Here is a 17,509-nt window from a genome sequence, read left to right on the forward strand (position 1 = left end):
ACTATTTGAGGTCACTTTCCATTTGGCCTCTATCCTGTTTCATGTCACAATTGCGGAGTTTGCGTATTGGCCGAACTCAGTATCGACCACACACACATTTGTAAATATTAAGATTTATGAATGTTGGCCCAAACTATTTTCAGAGCTGAAGTGAAAGGAAAATTGACGCCACAGAGTAATTACTCAGGATGATCTAGTGTTATAGACTTGACAATCATACCTTTGCTGACTTTAAAAAGTGCTCAAACTGGGCCAGATTATCAATTTACTCCATTTAGGACAACCTTCTGATGCATAGTAGGAATGTTGCCCCTGATCTGCTGTTACTCCTCAGCAAAAGCACAAAGGCTTTGACAGTGCATCCAATGGGACAACACTGACAAGCCTCTGATTGGACATTTCATCTGTTTCCTGACTGCATTTCAAACAGCAAAATTATACATGGGGATTTCGACATGAGAAAAGTAGGCCAGACTTGCTGGTAACTAAGGTAGTCATTACTGAACAACAAAAGCTCAAAACATACTGATGGGTCTCTTAATGGACTCATGAGCAGATTCCCCACGTCCGCATCGCCCCCAGACAGTCCGAGAAGTCAGCTAGTAATTTTCCTTTTCTTTTTCTAGGTTATTATTCCATTTCCTCCCTGTGAGCGGAAAGACCAAAATAACCCTGCTGAAATCTATGGCTCTCCAGAGGCAAGGCTTTTGTGTTGCAGCGAGTGGAAAACAAGTGCGCCACTCGCTGAATGGGACACTGCGAGATATAAGGTTACACGGCCTCATGGGGGTGAGTTTATGGACACAGACACCATTTATTTCACCAGGCACTCTGTAAGGAGAGCCAATAATGAGTGTGACACTTGCTTCTGTCTCAAAGGCACCATGTTGTCTAAAACTCAATGGCGACGGAAGGCACTAAATTCTTTTGATCTATACCCTGCAACGTAAATATTAAAGTGTATAAGGGCCAGTGGCAACACAAAAATACAGGAATAATATTGTAGAATTACCTAGGCACAGTTGTAATCGTCGAGAATAAAGTTTTAATTTTCAGAGAAAATAAATATTAGTATAACAAGAATACATTTATAAATCAGGAGAGAAAATTACAATAGTTTGATAATAGTCACAAATTTACATACAAATATATTATAAAATAAACATTATTATAATGGAGAACATAAAAAACCAAAAGAAATCATAGAAAGAATAAAATCCTGACTATATTAAAAAGGCATATGTGCTACAATGATAAAGTCCTAAAATTAGGTGAATAAATTCATATAACGGCAAGGATAAAGTTGTCATACTTAGGGAGAAATTTAGCAATTGGTATAAATACCAATGTTAAAATTCAAGTTATATTTTAAAGTTGTAATGTGGGATTTTTAAAGCTTATTTTTATAATATAACCAATGCTTTTACTTGTAATTTTACATGTATGCAGGAATGGAAGTCAAGAGCCAACAACAACTGAGAACTTTTTATTCCTGCTATGAAATATTTCTGCAGTTTCAGATAAGCGCGTTGACATTGTCACCGGAGCACATCTACGATAATGATCTGTGCAACTAACCTGTTGTCAAATCATGACAGGGTCAGAGCCTCTCAGATGTGGAGAGCAGAAATACACTGTGTACTGAATGCAAACGTGTATGCTTGACCGGAAAAGGAAGCGGAAGCCCCTTCGCACCTGCACATATTTCCCACAGTGAGTCAAGATTGGTGACATTTTGGACATTCAGACTTGGTGGGAACAGTTTGTGGAAGACCCTTTTTTCTTTTCCAACAGGCACATATGAAGGAATGTCAAAACCCTGACCTCAACCCTAACAAACACATTTTGGATTAACTAGAGCAGAGATTTGTACCACTGGCGATAGTCTTGTTCCTATACAATATAACTTTATTTATATAGCACATTTTACAACAGCTGCAGCTATAACAAATGTAGTATATAGTGTGGCTTATGCCCATATGTTTTTGGTCTTAGACGGATCACACACCCACCCTATAAGGCACAGTGTAATGATTGCGTAGACAATCTCCACTTTTTAAGGAGGCATCATTATTCTGTGGTTGTCACTTCTCAGGAATTCAGTTGGGCTTTGTTGGGAACAGAACACTAAATATTCATTAGAAATGTGAGTGATATGACACACACTGTCAGAGGAGTATAAATTAGGCGAAGCGTTCGACGGCTCTTTTGGGTTTCATTGTCTCAATCTGTCTATCGTCAGCGTTCCATTAGAGGCAATTCCTCTTTTGGTTCTACCTTGTGACTCATTGAAATCACCTCTAGCAGGGGTGCCTTTAATTAAAGTCTGTGTTTTAATTACACGCTCTGTCATCACAAATAGCAGTGTGAAGCTCAGCACCTGCCAGAAGGTCTTCAGAGCACCCAGTAGGAAACGGCTAATTATGCTCTCTGGGTGTGCATGAACTTGTCACGAGCAGAATCGGGGCACTGTTTCTGCACGTTTGCTTGGCACCTCTGAGTCAGGCCAATGCGACATCGACAGTGATATCAGATCCAACCGTGAAATTCATCAATTATAAAGAAGGAGATTTTGTAGCAATCCTAGAGATGTAATCAGATTTTGACCCAGATGATTGGCTCTACCCTTTTCTGACTAAGAAACTCTGTTCTTTTACTCCCTTATTTCTGGCTCAAACTATATAATTAAATGTTTATGTATGTACTACGTATGTATGTATGTATGTATGTATGTATGTATGTATGCATGTTTGTATGTATGTATGTAGTATGTATGTATGTATGTATGTGTGTGTTTGTTTGTTTGTTTGTTTATTTGTTTGTTTGTTTGTTTATTTGCTCATTTAACAATTTTTTAGCAATTAAAATTAACAAGACATATTTGTTCACATTTATTTATTTCGAAATACAATGTATTTTGAACTTTAAAATAAATACATAAATAAATACATAATAAATAATAAAATAAATACAGTGAAAATTTATCGGCAACAGAAAAAGTCACATTCAATTATTGTAGATTTTCATCGATTTGGTCGTTTTTGCTTTTTTGTGTGTAAAATTCATATTTTGTTGGTTTTGCACTGAACCCAATTATTTTTCCAATTCCTGCTGCCCTTATTTATTCAGCTCATATTCAATTTAACATAATGGTTTGCTTTTAGAACAACTCTTAACTACAAAGTAAAATACATTGTGTATTGTAACCATGACACTAAATTTGTAATTCTAACTGGAAGGGCCACTCCTATCACATGATTGTCATTTTGGAGATTCCACTAAGACACAAAACATTAAACATGGCCAACAGAAGTCGATCCAGCCAATGACTCATTTGTCATTATCACTGTCTTGTAGATAGGAAAGTATTTTTTCTGCCGTCATGCCAAATACTACTGAGTCGGGCAAACACCAAGGTGTTTCTTTAGTAAGTAGGCATCACTGGAGTTTCCTTACCAGTAAGGTAGTGCACACATTGCCACCTTTGGATGTTTGAAAAGCACTCGTCATTTCAAACTCCATCATATTTTTAAATAGGCACAATGTGCGTAGATGGCAGTGAAAAAACTGCTGATTTTCGCTGAGGTGTAGCAGACCCTGCTGTGAAAATGTAGGTCAGATGAAAATGCATTCACCTCGAACTGTGCCGAGCCGCTGTTAACGCAGGAGCGGCTGACGAGGGTGTTTTGTTTGCGTGCGCGAGGCCACGGCCACAGATCGTACTTAAAATAAAAAGCACAACACAGACAAAAGAATGAATGACTCACTTTGGGGTTGTGACGGGCAACCGAGTTTCAAGCCACTCTACTAAGCCAGTGGGTGAAATACAAAATTTCTTTTTTGTTGGTTTTGTTTTGAATCCGTAGAGGGAATGTATATTGTTTTCAACGTTAGCCTTAGCGTGGCCAATGGGATTGTATCAGCTGTCCTTCCAAGATAAGAGTCGCCATGCATATCTTTGCTTAGTTCCCTCTTTTGACTTTATTGCTTTCCTCCTTGTGCCTGTTCCTGCTGCCACTATGCTGTGCCCTGCTTCATAGCTGCACTGCAAGCCACTTCACATCTATCAATAGATCAATAGAGATGTGTGTTTTGGCCGAGCTGTTATATCACTGAGCCTAATGAGGGGCAACTGGGACGCTCGCATTTGTGAAGTGCAAAAGATTTTTAAAACTTCTTGTCAACAATTGCTGCACTGTTTAAAGAAAAAAAAAAGTTTGGTAAACTCAAAATTTGAAAGCAACAAACTTGGATAATATTTTAAATTGTGCAATTCACCTTTTGCTGTTGTGAAAATTGGATTTCCTGCTTAGAACCTTTTATGGAACCCCAACTTAAAGATATTGAAGTTTTTCCAATTTAAAATTCAGTGTTGGGTCAAAAACAGGTCACAAGCGACTTTTTTGGGGGTGGTCATTTCGGAGTTGTGCTTCCACTCACGAGAGGCAGTTCTTGTTTTGTGCAAAGCAGACAATCATGACCATGTGACGTATGGGTTTGTGCACAAAACACAATTAAAAAAAAAAATCATAAAACATCCAATTAACCCCAGTGCTTCTGTTGCCCAGTCATTAAGAGCCATGTGATGTTCAAACTGCCTGACATGCTCTGTCCATGCCCTAAGGCTGGTGACAATGAATGAGACCTCAGTGGCCTTACAGAGTAACCTCTCAACAACCCGCTCGTGCTCCCATTGGGGAAAACACCCGAGAATATATTGAAAGGAATTTAATTGAATATTTATTGACAGATTGTCAGTTCTATAACCCATATTGTTTCCATACAGATAAAGCCTACAGTTCTTTAAAGTGAAAAGTGTGTATTTCCAATCTAATACATTTTGTTAAATTGGTTTTGGATATCAATCCAAATTCTCCCAAAATGTGCTTTCCACTGGATGCACACGTGACACGAGAGCAGAGGTGCTCAAACAAAACTCATGAATTGACATATTTGATCACTTCTGTCTTTTTTTATTATTATTATTATGAATGAAGTTCACAGAACAAGCCACATTTTATATTATTTAGAAAAAAATACATTTTTAATTCATACTTTAAAACATTTGACCTTACATCTTGGTGTTATTTTTTTCTTTTGCACAGCAAAGATATGACATTTATGTTTAAGACAACATAACAACAGACATTTTGCACATTGTCGTCAATGTGACACGAGTAAAGTCCACAACAGTGCAAAATTACAGAAAAGAAGGGGTCGTCAACTCAAACATTGGTTTAAGGCAGGGGTGGGGAACCTGAAAAATATGACCAAATATCATATTTTATGAGCATGTGTAGGTTAAATGTTGCATGGCAGGTGGGAACAAACACACTTGGCGTGCCATATAGGGCATACGGACACTAGGGGGCCCCACCACTATAGAAGAAAAAAACTAAACAAAATATTTGGGGGTCCTAGTGGGCACGTTTTCAACAGATGATGTTATTTTCACCACTTGGGTAAACAAGTGTTGAGGCAAATCCTCTTAAATAAAAGAGAGGGTGATTAGTCCTGTGTGTGTTGAATTTGGCAGGTTAAAAAAGCACACATCCCCAAATAGACATCTGAACACACTCCTAAATGTCATGATAGCTCCCAAATCCTGTCAGTGCTTTTTTCCACCCCTCCTGACATGGTTGTCGAGGCACACGTTTAAGAAAGTCTCCATATGCTGTCAACAAGTCGGTTTGTGCCTTGGAGGAGACACATTGGCTCAACACACAACAATGGCTCAGTTTCATATTCTTCACTGTACTTTTATCTGCTCGAAGCCATTGGAGAGTGCGTGGAGCTCATGGCTGCTTTCTATGGACGATTCACTCCCCGTGCTCTCCCCCGACAGTAGTCTGGTAACTTTGAGGTCAGCTTTCAGTGTCTGCACGTCGTTGCCTATGCTCATCTCCCCCAAATCGTTGATAATCTGCGTGAGCTCCTGTTTGCCATTGGGCACACATTCATCTGTGTCCAGAATGTCCTCACATTCAAAGTGCATGGCTCTTTCTTCCTCTTCCTCCCCGGCCAAGTCCTCCGTGATGGAGCCCAGCTTCGGTGCGCTCCGGCTGCGCTCCACCGGCGGCTTGTAGTAGCATTGGCCGTTCAGCAGCTTCCTAAGGGGCGCCAGGGGGATTGTTTGCTCCCCGATGAGTTGCTGCTGCTGGTGCCGAGCGTCGTCCCTTCGCTTCAGGCGCTTGAACTCCGCCAGAGCCGTAGCCGAGGTCTGGTAGAGCAGCAGGGCCATTGCTTTCGCCTTCTCCGGCTTGGACACGAGCACGGCGTGGCAGCGCAGCATCACCGCCTTGTGCTTCATCTCATGCCGGTAAATCCACGCGAACACCTTGGGCAGCCTCGGGTCCGCCACGCAGTAAGTTATCCGGTGCAGCAGGTACAAGTGTCCCGGTCTTCTTGCCTTGTCGTCCACGTGCACCATGCGGATGCCCTGCGAGCTGATGGTGAGCCGCATCTTGGTGCCGTTCTTGCCCATGTCACTCTTGCCCCAGATCTTGCTCACCGCCACGTCGGTGCAGCCGTCCCCCTTGGACTGTATGGTGGTGGCGTTGCCCAGGTAGAGCACCGTATAGGTGGGATCGTCGCTGGTGATCTTGAACTTTTTCCGCTTGGACTTGAACATATTGCCCACCCGGTTGAGCGCGCTCTCCGGGCAGGACTTGGCGAATGAGGTGAGCGCCGAGTAGTTGAGACTCACCGCATAGCCCTTCTGTTTGGACTGTTTGTCTTCCTCGATCAGGTCGAACTTATTCTTCTTCCAGGGCAGCATTTTAGAGCCGTTCGCAGCGAGCACCTCGACTGGGAGAGAAGGAAAATTGAACTTTTTTAAAAGCACTTCTAAAGTCGAGTAAATGTCCAGTGCTTTCTACTCCTAGTCAAGTCATGTGTGAGCTACTCTACGAGACGCCGTACTTCATGTGTCCATCCTCTGAAGTGGTCCATTGCAGTCTGATGTGCGTCAAGTTCCAAATGAAGAAGAGCCGACTCGGCTCTGAGGCGTATGCACTGGCGCAAACCATTTCCATATTGTAGGGCGGGGGGGGATGAATTTACTGAGTGAGACACGCTTCTCATAAGGCAATAGTAATACTCAAAGTGTGTTTAGGCCGCCACCCTCTGGTAAATACGACAACTGCAACTCCTGCATTTGGAATTTATTAAATATTTTATTAGATAAATTAATTATAAACTTTACAAATGCAAAAATAAGAAACAGCTTTCGTTTTATTTTTAAATAAACCATTTGACAAATTGTACAAAAATGTTAATACTTGGACACACATTTGTGACACTTGAACTACGTAACCTAACAAAGCAAACTACTTTCATGTATTGAGTATTTTTCTCAAATTTACTAACTATTTTTTTTGTTTGTTTAAAATCATAGAGCCTATTTTTTCCTTCCATCAGTCATATGGAACAAAAGTCTGCTATCGTCTCGTTTGCTTTCAGGACATTTTTAATAGTTGGACACGTTTGGAACGTACCACAACTGAGTAACTCAGGTTTGCTATAAAACGAATTTTACGGATTAATTTGCATTTAAAATCATTTCTGGGGATTTATCGTTTAGGCATACATTATTACTCGGAATACAATCCGATACATCATCGGAATTGTCATTATCAGCCCTTCACCAATTTGGTATGTCCCACTTCCGGTTCTTCCGACAACAACCCAGTGCACATGTATCTCCGTTTGTGGTGACTTTCCGTGCTTTTACAGTCAGATAAATAAGTAATTGGTGGGTGAAGTGATTCTGAAAGAGGAGCTATGGGTAAGAAGAAGGCTGGAGGAGCACTTGGCAGAGCTCTGATAAAAGAAAAATTTCAATCAACCCGAGGCAACAAGAAGGGCGACACATGGGTAATGATTTCTGTATCAGAATGCCTTGAGTCGGTTTTCTTATTGTTGTGCCTCATGACATTTAAACGGTGGGAAATTAACGCATCGTTCCACATGGAATGTTAATTATATGGTCAGAAGAATGTCAGTTCATTTATGCATTGAACAGCTGCATAGGTCACGGTAATAAAGCAATGTGATAAAGTTACAATATTTATTATGTTGTCGTTTGCAGCATAGAACTGCACTTTATCTTACTGACAGCAGTATATAATACTGTATTCCTGTACCTCAAGGAGGTAGCATCAATGTTTACATCTAATGTCTAGATTTTGAGGTATTTAAACGAGGTGACTAAAATGCAACCTACAACATGACAGTATGTCAAGCACAATATTATTGTCGTAAAAACAATATTATTGGTGGCAGATGTAAAGAATGTTGTGGATGGTATGTGTGACAGTATCATGAGCATATTGTGTTTCCTGGAAGGTCACTTAATTCTTACTGGTCTACTTTTTATCTTCCTAGCTGCATACCAGTGAACTGAATGATGGCTATGACTGGGGACGGTTGAACCTGCAGTCAGTGACTGAACAGACTTCCATGGATGACTTTTTGGCTACTGCAGAAATGGCAGGAACAGAGTTTGTAGCTGGTTAGTGATCACATGTTATTGAATGAAAAACATGATCAAATGTGTAAAGGCACAGTAAATAATTGTATTCATATTTTTCTGTGATTCATCACTTAGTATTCTTCTTGTTTTTATCGTAGAAAAACTCAACATCAAGTTTGTACCGGCAGAAGCTAGAGCAGGTTTATTGACAGCTGAGGAGAAAAAAAGGCTGAAGAGTCTTCATGAAGACAACAAGCATTTTCTCAGAATCCCTCGACGGTAACTTTAAACTCCCCGCCCTAAACCCAAAACATCATTATGATTTGAATTTTATATTTCTATTCCTATCTTTTTTTTTCCTCCAGCCCCCATTGGGATGAAAGCACCAGCCCTGAGGCATTGCAACAGGCAGAAAAGGACAGCTTCCTGGAGTGGAGAAGACAGCTTGCGCAGTGAGTCATGATACTGTTGATGTACTTTTAAACATTTGTCATTCATCAATGTGTCAAGAATCTAACTGTCGTTGCTTCCTAAGGCTGGAAGAGGAACAGAAGTTGTTTCTTACTCCATTTGAGAGGAATTTGGAGTTCTGGAGGCAGCTGTGGAGAGTCATTGAGAGAAGGTAAAAAAAAAAAAAAAGCAAAATTCTTACCTCCCAATTAGAATCCAGTGTTAGGAAATTGAGGGTGACATTTGGTGCCTTCCTGCAGTGACGTTGTGGTACAGATCGTGGATGCAAGAAATCCGTCATTGTTCAGATGTCCTGACCTGGTAAGATTTTTTTTTTAATGTTCTTTTTGTCACCATGATATGGTTTTATTGACATTGTTATGGTTGTTTGCTTCCAGGAGTTATACGTAAAAGAGGTGTCAGAGAATAAGGTCAACATGGTGCTGGTGAATAAGGCAGACCTGCTGACCAGGCAGCAGAGGCGAGCCTGGGCCAGACATTTTGAGAACGAAGGCCTGAGGGCAGTTTTTTGGTCCGCCCTCGCTGAAAGCAACAGGTTGGATGCAGAAGAAAAGGTGAGAACTGTAGATCAAATACACGCAAGTCACGACGGTCCAAACCGACGAGTTTATCGCCGTAGGAACGCAACTCTGTTGTGAGGAACAATGAAATATTTTTTAAAATATAATTTTCATCAATATAACGTACTGCTGACTTAAAACATTTTTAATGAATCTTCTGTCCTGTAATCTAACCAATAAAATAACTCTTCTCCACCATTTTAATTTACTAAGGGGTGCTTGTCTGTGTTCCACAGGGTGTGAAGGTGGAGCAGCCAGAATCTGGAGAGAGTGACCAAGATGATGGAGCAAAGCCAGACAATGACTTGAGCTTGAAGGGCGCAGATGACAAGGAGGATGAGGGGGAGGAGAGCGATGACTGGGAGGAGCCGCAGGAGAGGATAACCGTCGACGATGAGGAGTGGTTTACTGCCTCAGAAGATGAGTGGCAGGAAGAGGAGGATATTGTTGGGAAATCCAACGAGGCCCCTTTCCGTAATTCCGCTCGCCTGTTGCACAAGGACGAGTTGTTGGAGATGTTCAAGATGGTTCACGACGGGCCCAAATATAAAGAGGGACAACTTACCGTCGGCATGGTGGGTAAATTTTTTTTTCCATCTTATTTGTTGCTTTTTTTTTTCATTATAGTGCAGATGGGAACAAGACATCAGAGTTTATCTCAAGATGAATGAACCGCTTTTCACCTTGATGCATTCAACAGGTTGGTTATCCTAATGTAGGGAAGAGTTCAACTATCAACACCATTCTAAGAAATAAAAAAGTGTCCGTCTCTGCAACACCTGGACACACGAAGCACTTTCAGGTACAAGGCTCTACTGCTACATTCATTACTGTAGGCTCAATTGGGATTCATGTGAGTGTGGCTTTATGTTTCACAGACTTTGTTTGTGGAGCCCGGGCTGTGCCTATGTGACTGCCCTGGTCTGGTTATGCCCTCCTTTGTCTCCACCAAAGCTGAAATGATCTGCTGTGGGATCCTGCCCATTGACCAGATGAGAGACCATGTACCGGCAGCCTCCCTCATATCCTTTACGCCGCCATCGTACTTGAGTAACATACTTCCATCAATCAGCATCATCTTCTCAAAGCAGCGTTATGAACTTAACGAGTGACCTAAGTCTGCCAAACGATCCCTCGGCATGTCCTGGAGGGCACGTATGGTATCAACGTAATCAGGCCACGAGAGGATGAAGACCCTGACAGACACCCCACCTCGGAGGAGCTGCTTATGGCATATGGATGTAAGACTAGTTACATTGCCGATTTTTACCTGGCCAGGAGTCAAATTTGAAGAGTCCAGGAATCAAATCTGGAGAGTCTCTCGTAAATCAAGGCAAACACAATGATTTTTGAATTGTGTTGCTTTCAGACATGAGAGGCTTTATGACATCACACGGCCAGCCTGATCAGCCCCGATCTGCTCGCTACATCCTGAAGGATTACGTCAATGTGAGTTAAGTTTGAATGGCAATGGCAGTTAACCAGAATTTAAGTTTCTCTTCAAAGCTTCTAAACTGTCATAGGACATTTGTTTAATACAGTGTTGCCTCTTTTACAGGGAAAACTTCTCTACTGCCATCCACCTCCTCACATAGAGCCTGAGGACTTCCAGCCACAGCACAGCAAATTCCAAAGAAACGATCTTAACAACGGTGACCTTTCTTCGAGCGGTAACAAAGGAAAAATCAAGAGAATTGAAAATCCGGTGGATAAGAACTTCTTTCATGTGGTAAAACACTTACAGTAACGCCATGTTGGTTAGCCGGTTTAAAGACTATCTACATTTTTTCATGGGATTTTTCATGTCCTATTTTAGGAGAATGTACGAGCGTTGTCTAAAGGAGTCCAGGGTTTCATGGGCTACAAACCAGGCTGCGGCATCGTGGCCCCTGAAAAACCTGGAAAGGAGATGACAGTAGGCAAACCTTGGAAGAAACACGGCAACAGGAACAAGAAGGAGAAAGTGCGTCGGCTTACCAAGCATCTCGATGCCTAATCATTCAAAAGAAATGAAACACTCATCTCATATAGAGATTAATCCCAACAGGATGGCAAAACACTCAAAATTGTTCTATGAACGAGTCAATAGTTGAGCGAATCTGGAGGTCAGAAGGCTTTTTAATGCTGAAGATGCTTTGACGTTAGCTAATGGCCTACATCAGCAATATTGGACTGCTATGGTTTGTTGGTCAACATACGGAATCAACCATCAGTTATAAATCAGAGCACGAAGATCATGACTAAAAATCATAAAGTCTGGATTTTTATACTTTCACAATAATTTACAGTGGGCAAAAACTCCATTCAACACATAGATCACCCTGTTTCTATTGTACAGAACATCCGAACAGATATGAATTATGTACCAAATACATTTTTGGGATAAAATTCTGAGAGTATGTTTTTCGTGTCTTACATATTTTACACATACACAAGTCATCTTATCGCACATTTGCTAACATAATTCATTTAAACTGCTTTAGGCTGTACCTGCAGAAATTATGGGAACGGGAGCACCTATGAGGATACTCCGCCAGCTACATTAACACAAATATTACGTTGGAGCAATTGCAGAATCCACAGAAAAATTCCGAAAGCAAATCAGTTAATATTAACTATTTGGAGATTAGATTTAATTTTTAACTCATTCACGGCCAATTACATATTTATCTTAAGAATCCAGTCATTGAATCCCAGGTATGTATTTTTACATATACATATTTATTGTTTTCTCGTGGTGGGTACAGGGAGGTATTGAAAATGGCTGGTATTGATTATTTGAAATACAGAGAGCTATCAAGTGAAACAATGGCAAATATTAAAACACTTCCTCAATTAGTGAAGGTGACCCTTGAAGATTAAAGTTCCAAAATCTTCACATAGCAAAAGTTGAATTAGATTTGCTGTCCATATTGTGGGAGATTTGGGAAAATTGATTGATTGATGGACATGAAATCTCGATACGGGGATAATACATCTAATTGATGAAGCTTAATAGACTTTTTTAAAAGTCCAACCCCTAAATATTTGTGAGATTTTATTGGCCAGTTTCTTTCCGCCGATGGGCGTCGGACTGCAGGTATCGACATGTCCGCACCAAGCCAGGAGAATGACTGGACTAAGGAAGACCTTAACTCGTTTGCATCGAGTCTCCTCGCATTTTGCACAACTTCTTTCACCCCTTGTTTTACGAGGACTGACCCAAGACAAAGTTGTTTTTCCATCCGTCTAATCTGCGTATCGTCTCTGCTGCTACTGATCTCATCTCTTCAGTAAGTGCCTTCAAATATTTGCTACCTGCAAGTTAGTCTATAATGAGCAATGTGGTTGATCGATTTGTTTAGATCATTGTGGAATTACTAAAATACGCAACAATATTAAATACATTCTGATTAAACAGCATGATCATTGAACAGGTGTTTTCTAATTCAAATAAGTAAGTTGCCCAATGGCTGCTACACGTCAGTGCGTCCGCCATATTGGGTGTGTCACAATTATCCAAGCACTACTGGGACAGTCAATGCACTGAATCTTATAAAGCGACACCCTACAACGTGCAGAATCGATGCCAGTCATTCATAAACACAAAACATATCTGGGAAACAGATTGCAATTTTGTGTATTAACAACAATATTCATCTGCTGCTGCCTCATTTTGCAGTGTGATCAAATTGTGTGCAGGTTGTTGCATTACAAATTATTGCATGGTTCACCTATTTCTTGTCTCACATATCCAAGTGTCACTTCTAACTTGTTTTTTCCTGCTTTAACCATTCAAGTCTCGTGCTTCGGCGGTGCAAACATCCTGGAGGGCATCCTGGACATATTGTGACTTCTCTCTACTGTTTCCTTGGTAACGTGTGTGGATTCACCGGAGCCGTTTTGTCTAGACAGCTGCAAATTCAAGTAAACCTGACAGTCAGGGTATTTCATCTCCAAAGCTCATTTTCGATATTAAGTCTCACTTCTTTGCAGGTTTTAATGGGACTTATTTGTGCGGCTTTGGATTTGGTCAATTTTGTCTCCTTTGGAATTCCACTGTGTTTTTGCAGGAACTTGCAAGCAGGTAAGCTAAAAATAAAGAAGAACAGTAGCTAGACTGTAATCGTCAAAATACTCAGGAGACTGATGGATGGATTTTATGTGGCATTGTGTTTCAGAGAGAAGGCAAAGAATGATCAAGAGGCGCAGGAGAGCTCACCTTCTCGTGGTCTCTCTGCTGGGGGCACTCACAGGAGGTTTTCTTAAATCAGGCGTCCTCCATAGTCCAGCAGCGAGCTGGAGGCTCCATGGGAGGAGGTTGCTTTATGTTGCCCTGCAAGTAAGACTGTGACTACTACTACCGGTATGTGATTTATAAGTGAGACAAACAGACAGGGTGCTGAAACGTATTAATGGCATTTCCATTTATTTTAATAGGGAAGGAATTTGATACAGATGTTTTTGCCGTGTGTGACTCAGTTACTTAAGTTAGAGGTCTTGAAGGATTTTTAGAAATCTCTGTGACCTCATCCTCTGGATGTCCAAATTTTCTTAGCTTTTAGACACAATTTAGTGTTTGAATTTCAAGATCTGCAGCATTTTGCTTTCAAAGATTAACTGTAATTTAACTCCTGTTTCCAACACCTGCTACTACTAGGACAACACCGAAATCCTAGGTTACACCCTTGGCTTGCTCTCTTTTGTAATCTCCTCGACCTCCAAGTTCCCCACACTTTACAGAGTTGTAAGTGATCATATTCAATGAGTCCTTGTTACGAGTCAGAAAGTGGCTTTTAACTTAAAGTGTCTTTTTGTCCCTTGATTGCAGTACAGAGGGAAAACACTTTCAAGATCTCACATTTTTTCTGGAGCGCTATGCTCGCTTGCTGCTGCCCTTTATGCTGCTGCCATACTTCACTACGACACGAGGCTCAGCTTCCTCCTCAGGGTCATGCCTTGGCTGCTGACTGCTGTCTGTGGGGCCTTGCTGGATCTTCTTGTATCCCTTTAATACAAAAATAATATTAATAATGCAAAGCACGCAATACTCTTTGTCCAAGCTCACGATCTTGCAGCAGTTTTCATCTTTGACCTGTGTCAGAGTATAGCCCTCCACTGGTGTCACATGGGAGCCAGGCAGAAGCTTAAACGCTTTTCTCTGGAAATGGAGAGCCTCCTGGGTGACTCATCGAAGGACAAAGTTCCTGTGCAGCATCATGGAAAACAGGTAAATCCTTTTTCCTTCATGTATGCCAGTCATTGTAGATCCTTTTGAGTATTTTCCAAATGAACCTTTCTCTATTTAAGTGTTGTTTTTAGTCAGACCTTTATGCTATTGGAACCTCTTTGTTTAAAGGGCAAACATTTCAATTTGACCGAGATGGGCCACTACATGGACGTCAGTATTGACACCACAAAACAAGTAAGCAAAGTTGTTGCGCACACCAAACACTAAAAGACACAACCCCTTTCAGTGTGTAATGGACATTACTGTATATCATAATATATTGTTGACAGATGTACCCAAGAGAGGTGACATTAGTGGACAACACACCTCTGAGCAGCACGGCCCCAATGGTACGAGTTGATGATTGTGATACATCATGTGACTCTTCAATTGTCAATTCTGATCTAGAGGTGGGTAGGACTGATTGCATAATATTACCGGTACTGAGGATAATCACTAATATGACGTTTGTCATAATTGGTACTAGAATAGCACGATGCAGTACCACCTAGGAAATACCACTAGATGGTGCCTGACTCTAAAGGTTTACACCCAACAGACGTAAATGCATTTCTGAGTGCAGTTTAAAAGGTATGGATCTAGTATGATTTAAACACAGTTGCAAACTAATAGTCATAAAAATTGTTGAATTAACGTATTACTGTGTCATTCCAAGCTCTTGTATTGGATACCTGGTGTAATGTGGATTGTTGGAAGTTTGCAATGGGTAAGAAAGTGACATTCAGACTTTCACATGACTGTTGGAAGTGGGTCATCCAGTTATTTGAAGTCCTTTCCACGAGACAAGCAGTTAGCACTTTTGATATGATGAGAATCTAGGATACATTCTGTGGCTTCGTTTATCTAGCGATGATGGTTTTGATAAGCATGAGTCAGGCTTTGCGCACCCGATTAAGTGAAACCACAATAGTTATAAATGTTGCAACTTAGGCAATCCGACCAACACTCTTTGAGGGGCAAACACTTTAGACCCCCCCTTGCATGCAAAATGCTACACACGAGCTCTGTGTCCCTAACTTGCCTCCGTTTGAGTATCAGATGATTTACAACCTTTTTTTTTGTTTTCTTTGTTGTTGTTTTTTTAATGTCACTGCTTAGTGCTGCTTTATTATTAGAAAACAATTCATATTTGTTTTGATTAAAAAAGATAAGATTGAGTAGTTGAATTTTTACAGTTTAATTTTAACAGTGGTCATTTATTTTTACACTTAATTTACAACGTTTTTTTTAATTATGCAGGGGTTTTATTTACTTTTCTATTGACAAAGTCAAACAGCTTCAGAGGATGTATTTTATTTGATCAGAGTGTGTCACTTCACTGGAAAAACAAGTGTGATAAATTGTCTCTAACAAACTTAGCAGACCATATAAAGTAAATGATGATGTATCTTTACAGACCTTTAGCCACAACAAACCTCTGCTCCCTAACCAGTATTGATTGTGTTCTGTTTCTGGGTGTGTCTCCTGGTCCAATAAATGATATGCAGATTAGATTTTTACGAGGAATCCTTCATATGCGATCTAGCTGTAGCCTACTAAAATGAAATGTCAGGGCGGGCCACAATATTTGACTGACTCACCTCTGCCAGTATATTGGGTGGACAGTATTGTGCGGAGTACAGTTTCTCCGTCGTGAAGAAATGGAGAATAGGCAAGAGGCCGGGAAATGTTTGACGTTTTATGTGCTGCTCAATTGTTCTCCTGTGACAGATTGTTTGATTAAAGCCCAATGCTGGGCAGGGCACGTCTGCATAGGAAAACGGTTGCCTTTTGCTGTAGGGGATCAGCAAGCTCTATTTTGGAAGATGTTTTTTCTCCTGCTCAGGAGTCAATGGAGTTTGTTGTCCGACATAATAAAATGAATACCATATTTTAGTGCTCGAACTGGCATCCCATACTACACAGCGAATTTTAATAAAGCCTTGCATAAACGTGATTGTTGTATCCAGAACTAATAAATGGACACATTGAAAGTCAGGACAACTTTTGTGCTCAATGCCATGAGGTCATTCATGTGTGATTGTGTTGATTCTCCATGATTTAGATCTGGACCTCTTCTTGTTTTCTAGTGGGATTTTGAAGAGGGAAATGTACAGTGGAGTGAACCAAACACAAACTCACAGAATGGAGAGGCCTTCCCCTTGCAGGAGTGGCCAAGCAACCCCAAACCGTTTAACATACTCACTTATGCCTCATGCATACTCCCTCAGAATGATGTGTCCTGTAATGAGGTTGTCAGCCAGTCAAAATGATAAAAAAAAAAATTACAGTGAAGATAATTATGTTGCATAATTTGTATATACATTTGTGATTCAATAAAAAAAAAAAAAAATCCATAAAATCTGCTCTTGAATCTTCCATTTTTTTTTTTTTTAAATTTTTTTTTTTATAACTAAAATGCCTGGTGCTGTGCAACAAAATTGCTCCATTATTGCACTTGGACTTTGAGGTTGTTGGGTTACATCCTGTATTTTGCAAGTCACTCCAGGCCAGTGATTCTCAACCACTCTTCCACAGCACATTGTGCTGAGAGATCATGATGATCTTTTGGTATGTTCTGAAATCGCGAAACTGACACCTTTTCAATAATTAAAGTAGCTGTATCTGGAATTGCTAAAGCTCAATTGCTGTTCTTGACTTTTATCTTCTTGTGATGTTGCTGAAAACATCCTGTGTTCTGCTGATTAATAAAGAACAAATTCTAGAACGCATTTCTGAATGAAAGAAGCATGTCTACTTTTAGGGAACTCAGACCCTTTTCTCGGAAGGAGTTGG

The 17,509-nt window shown here is 40.6% G+C and overlaps 3 protein-coding genes across 4 annotated transcripts; 2 read left to right on the forward strand and 1 right to left on the reverse strand.

Moving 5' to 3' along the window:
- Window positions 1-5,020: 5,020 nt before the first annotated feature.
- On the reverse strand, window positions 5,021-7,029 carry fam43a (family with sequence similarity 43 member A). Its single transcript, XM_037249677.1, has 2 exons — window positions 6,922-7,029; window positions 5,021-6,807 (listed from the first exon to the last, which is right to left on the reverse strand). The coding sequence occupies exon 2, from the start codon at window positions 6,776-6,778 to the stop codon at window positions 5,750-5,752; it is 1,029 nt and encodes a 342-aa protein (XP_037105572.1). The 5' UTR covers window positions 6,779-6,807; window positions 6,922-7,029; the 3' UTR covers window positions 5,021-5,749.
- A 617-nt stretch (window positions 7,030-7,646) lies between these two features.
- On the forward strand, window positions 7,647-11,905 carry lsg1 (large 60S subunit nuclear export GTPase 1). Its single transcript, XM_037249673.1, has 14 exons — window positions 7,647-7,875; window positions 8,386-8,512; window positions 8,632-8,752; window positions 8,839-8,925; window positions 9,009-9,095; window positions 9,184-9,244; window positions 9,322-9,498; window positions 9,741-10,079; window positions 10,205-10,306; window positions 10,383-10,526; window positions 10,622-10,745; window positions 10,874-10,953; window positions 11,063-11,233; window positions 11,321-11,905. The coding sequence occupies exons 1-14, from the start codon at window positions 7,783-7,785 to the stop codon at window positions 11,498-11,500; spliced, it is 1,893 nt and encodes a 630-aa protein (XP_037105568.1). The 5' UTR covers window positions 7,647-7,782; the 3' UTR covers window positions 11,501-11,905.
- Window positions 11,906-11,988: 83 nt separating this feature from the next.
- tmem44 (transmembrane protein 44) lies at window positions 11,989-17,066 on the forward strand. Of its 2 annotated transcripts, none has more exons than XM_037249674.1 (10): window positions 11,989-12,776; window positions 13,284-13,410; window positions 13,480-13,570; window positions 13,665-13,825; window positions 14,144-14,230; window positions 14,315-14,485; window positions 14,588-14,713; window positions 14,843-14,908; window positions 15,004-15,123; window positions 16,804-17,066. In XM_037249674.1, the coding sequence occupies exons 1-10, from the start codon at window positions 12,592-12,594 to the stop codon at window positions 16,984-16,986; spliced, it is 1,317 nt and encodes a 438-aa protein (XP_037105569.1). In that variant the 5' UTR covers window positions 11,989-12,591; the 3' UTR covers window positions 16,987-17,066. The 2 variants fall into 2 exon arrangements, with proteins under 2 accessions (XP_037105569.1, XP_037105570.1); XM_037249675.1 differs by having other exon boundaries at window positions 15,004-15,063.
- Window positions 17,067-17,509: the final 443 nt, after the last annotated feature.

Source organism: Syngnathus acus, chromosome 4, assembly GCF_901709675.1.
Source record: "Syngnathus acus chromosome 4, fSynAcu1.2, whole genome shotgun sequence".
NCBI lineage: Eukaryota > Metazoa > Chordata > Actinopteri > Syngnathiformes > Syngnathidae > Syngnathus > Syngnathus acus.

What these genes read in the sequence shown, in the direction of transcription:
- fam43a (XM_037249677.1), bottom strand. Translation starts at nt 6,778, where the DNA reads ATGCTGCCCTGGAAGAAGAATAAGTTCGACCTGATCGAGGAAGACAAA.
- tmem44 (XM_037249674.1), top strand. Translation starts at nt 12,592, where the DNA reads ATGTCCGCACCAAGCCAGGAGAATGACTGGACTAAGGAAGACCTTAAC. An exon ending in GGGCCTTGCTGGATCTTCTT is followed by an intron (nt 14,486 to 14,587) that starts GTATCCCTTTAA and finishes GACCTGTGTCAG; the next exon opens with AGTATAGCCCTCCACTGGTG. An exon ending in TGCAGCATCATGGAAAACAG is followed by an intron (nt 14,714 to 14,842) that starts GTAAATCCTTTT and finishes CTTTGTTTAAAG; the next exon opens with GGCAAACATTTCAATTTGAC.
- lsg1 (XM_037249673.1), top strand. Translation starts at nt 7,783, where the DNA reads ATGGGTAAGAAGAAGGCTGGAGGAGCACTTGGCAGAGCTCTGATAAAA. An exon ending in AGGAACAGAGTTTGTAGCTG is followed by an intron (nt 8,513 to 8,631) that starts GTTAGTGATCAC and finishes TTTTTATCGTAG; the next exon opens with AAAAACTCAACATCAAGTTT. An exon ending in GACAACTTACCGTCGGCATG is followed by an intron (nt 10,080 to 10,204) that starts GTGGGTAAATTT and finishes TGCATTCAACAG; the next exon opens with GTTGGTTATCCTAATGTAGG.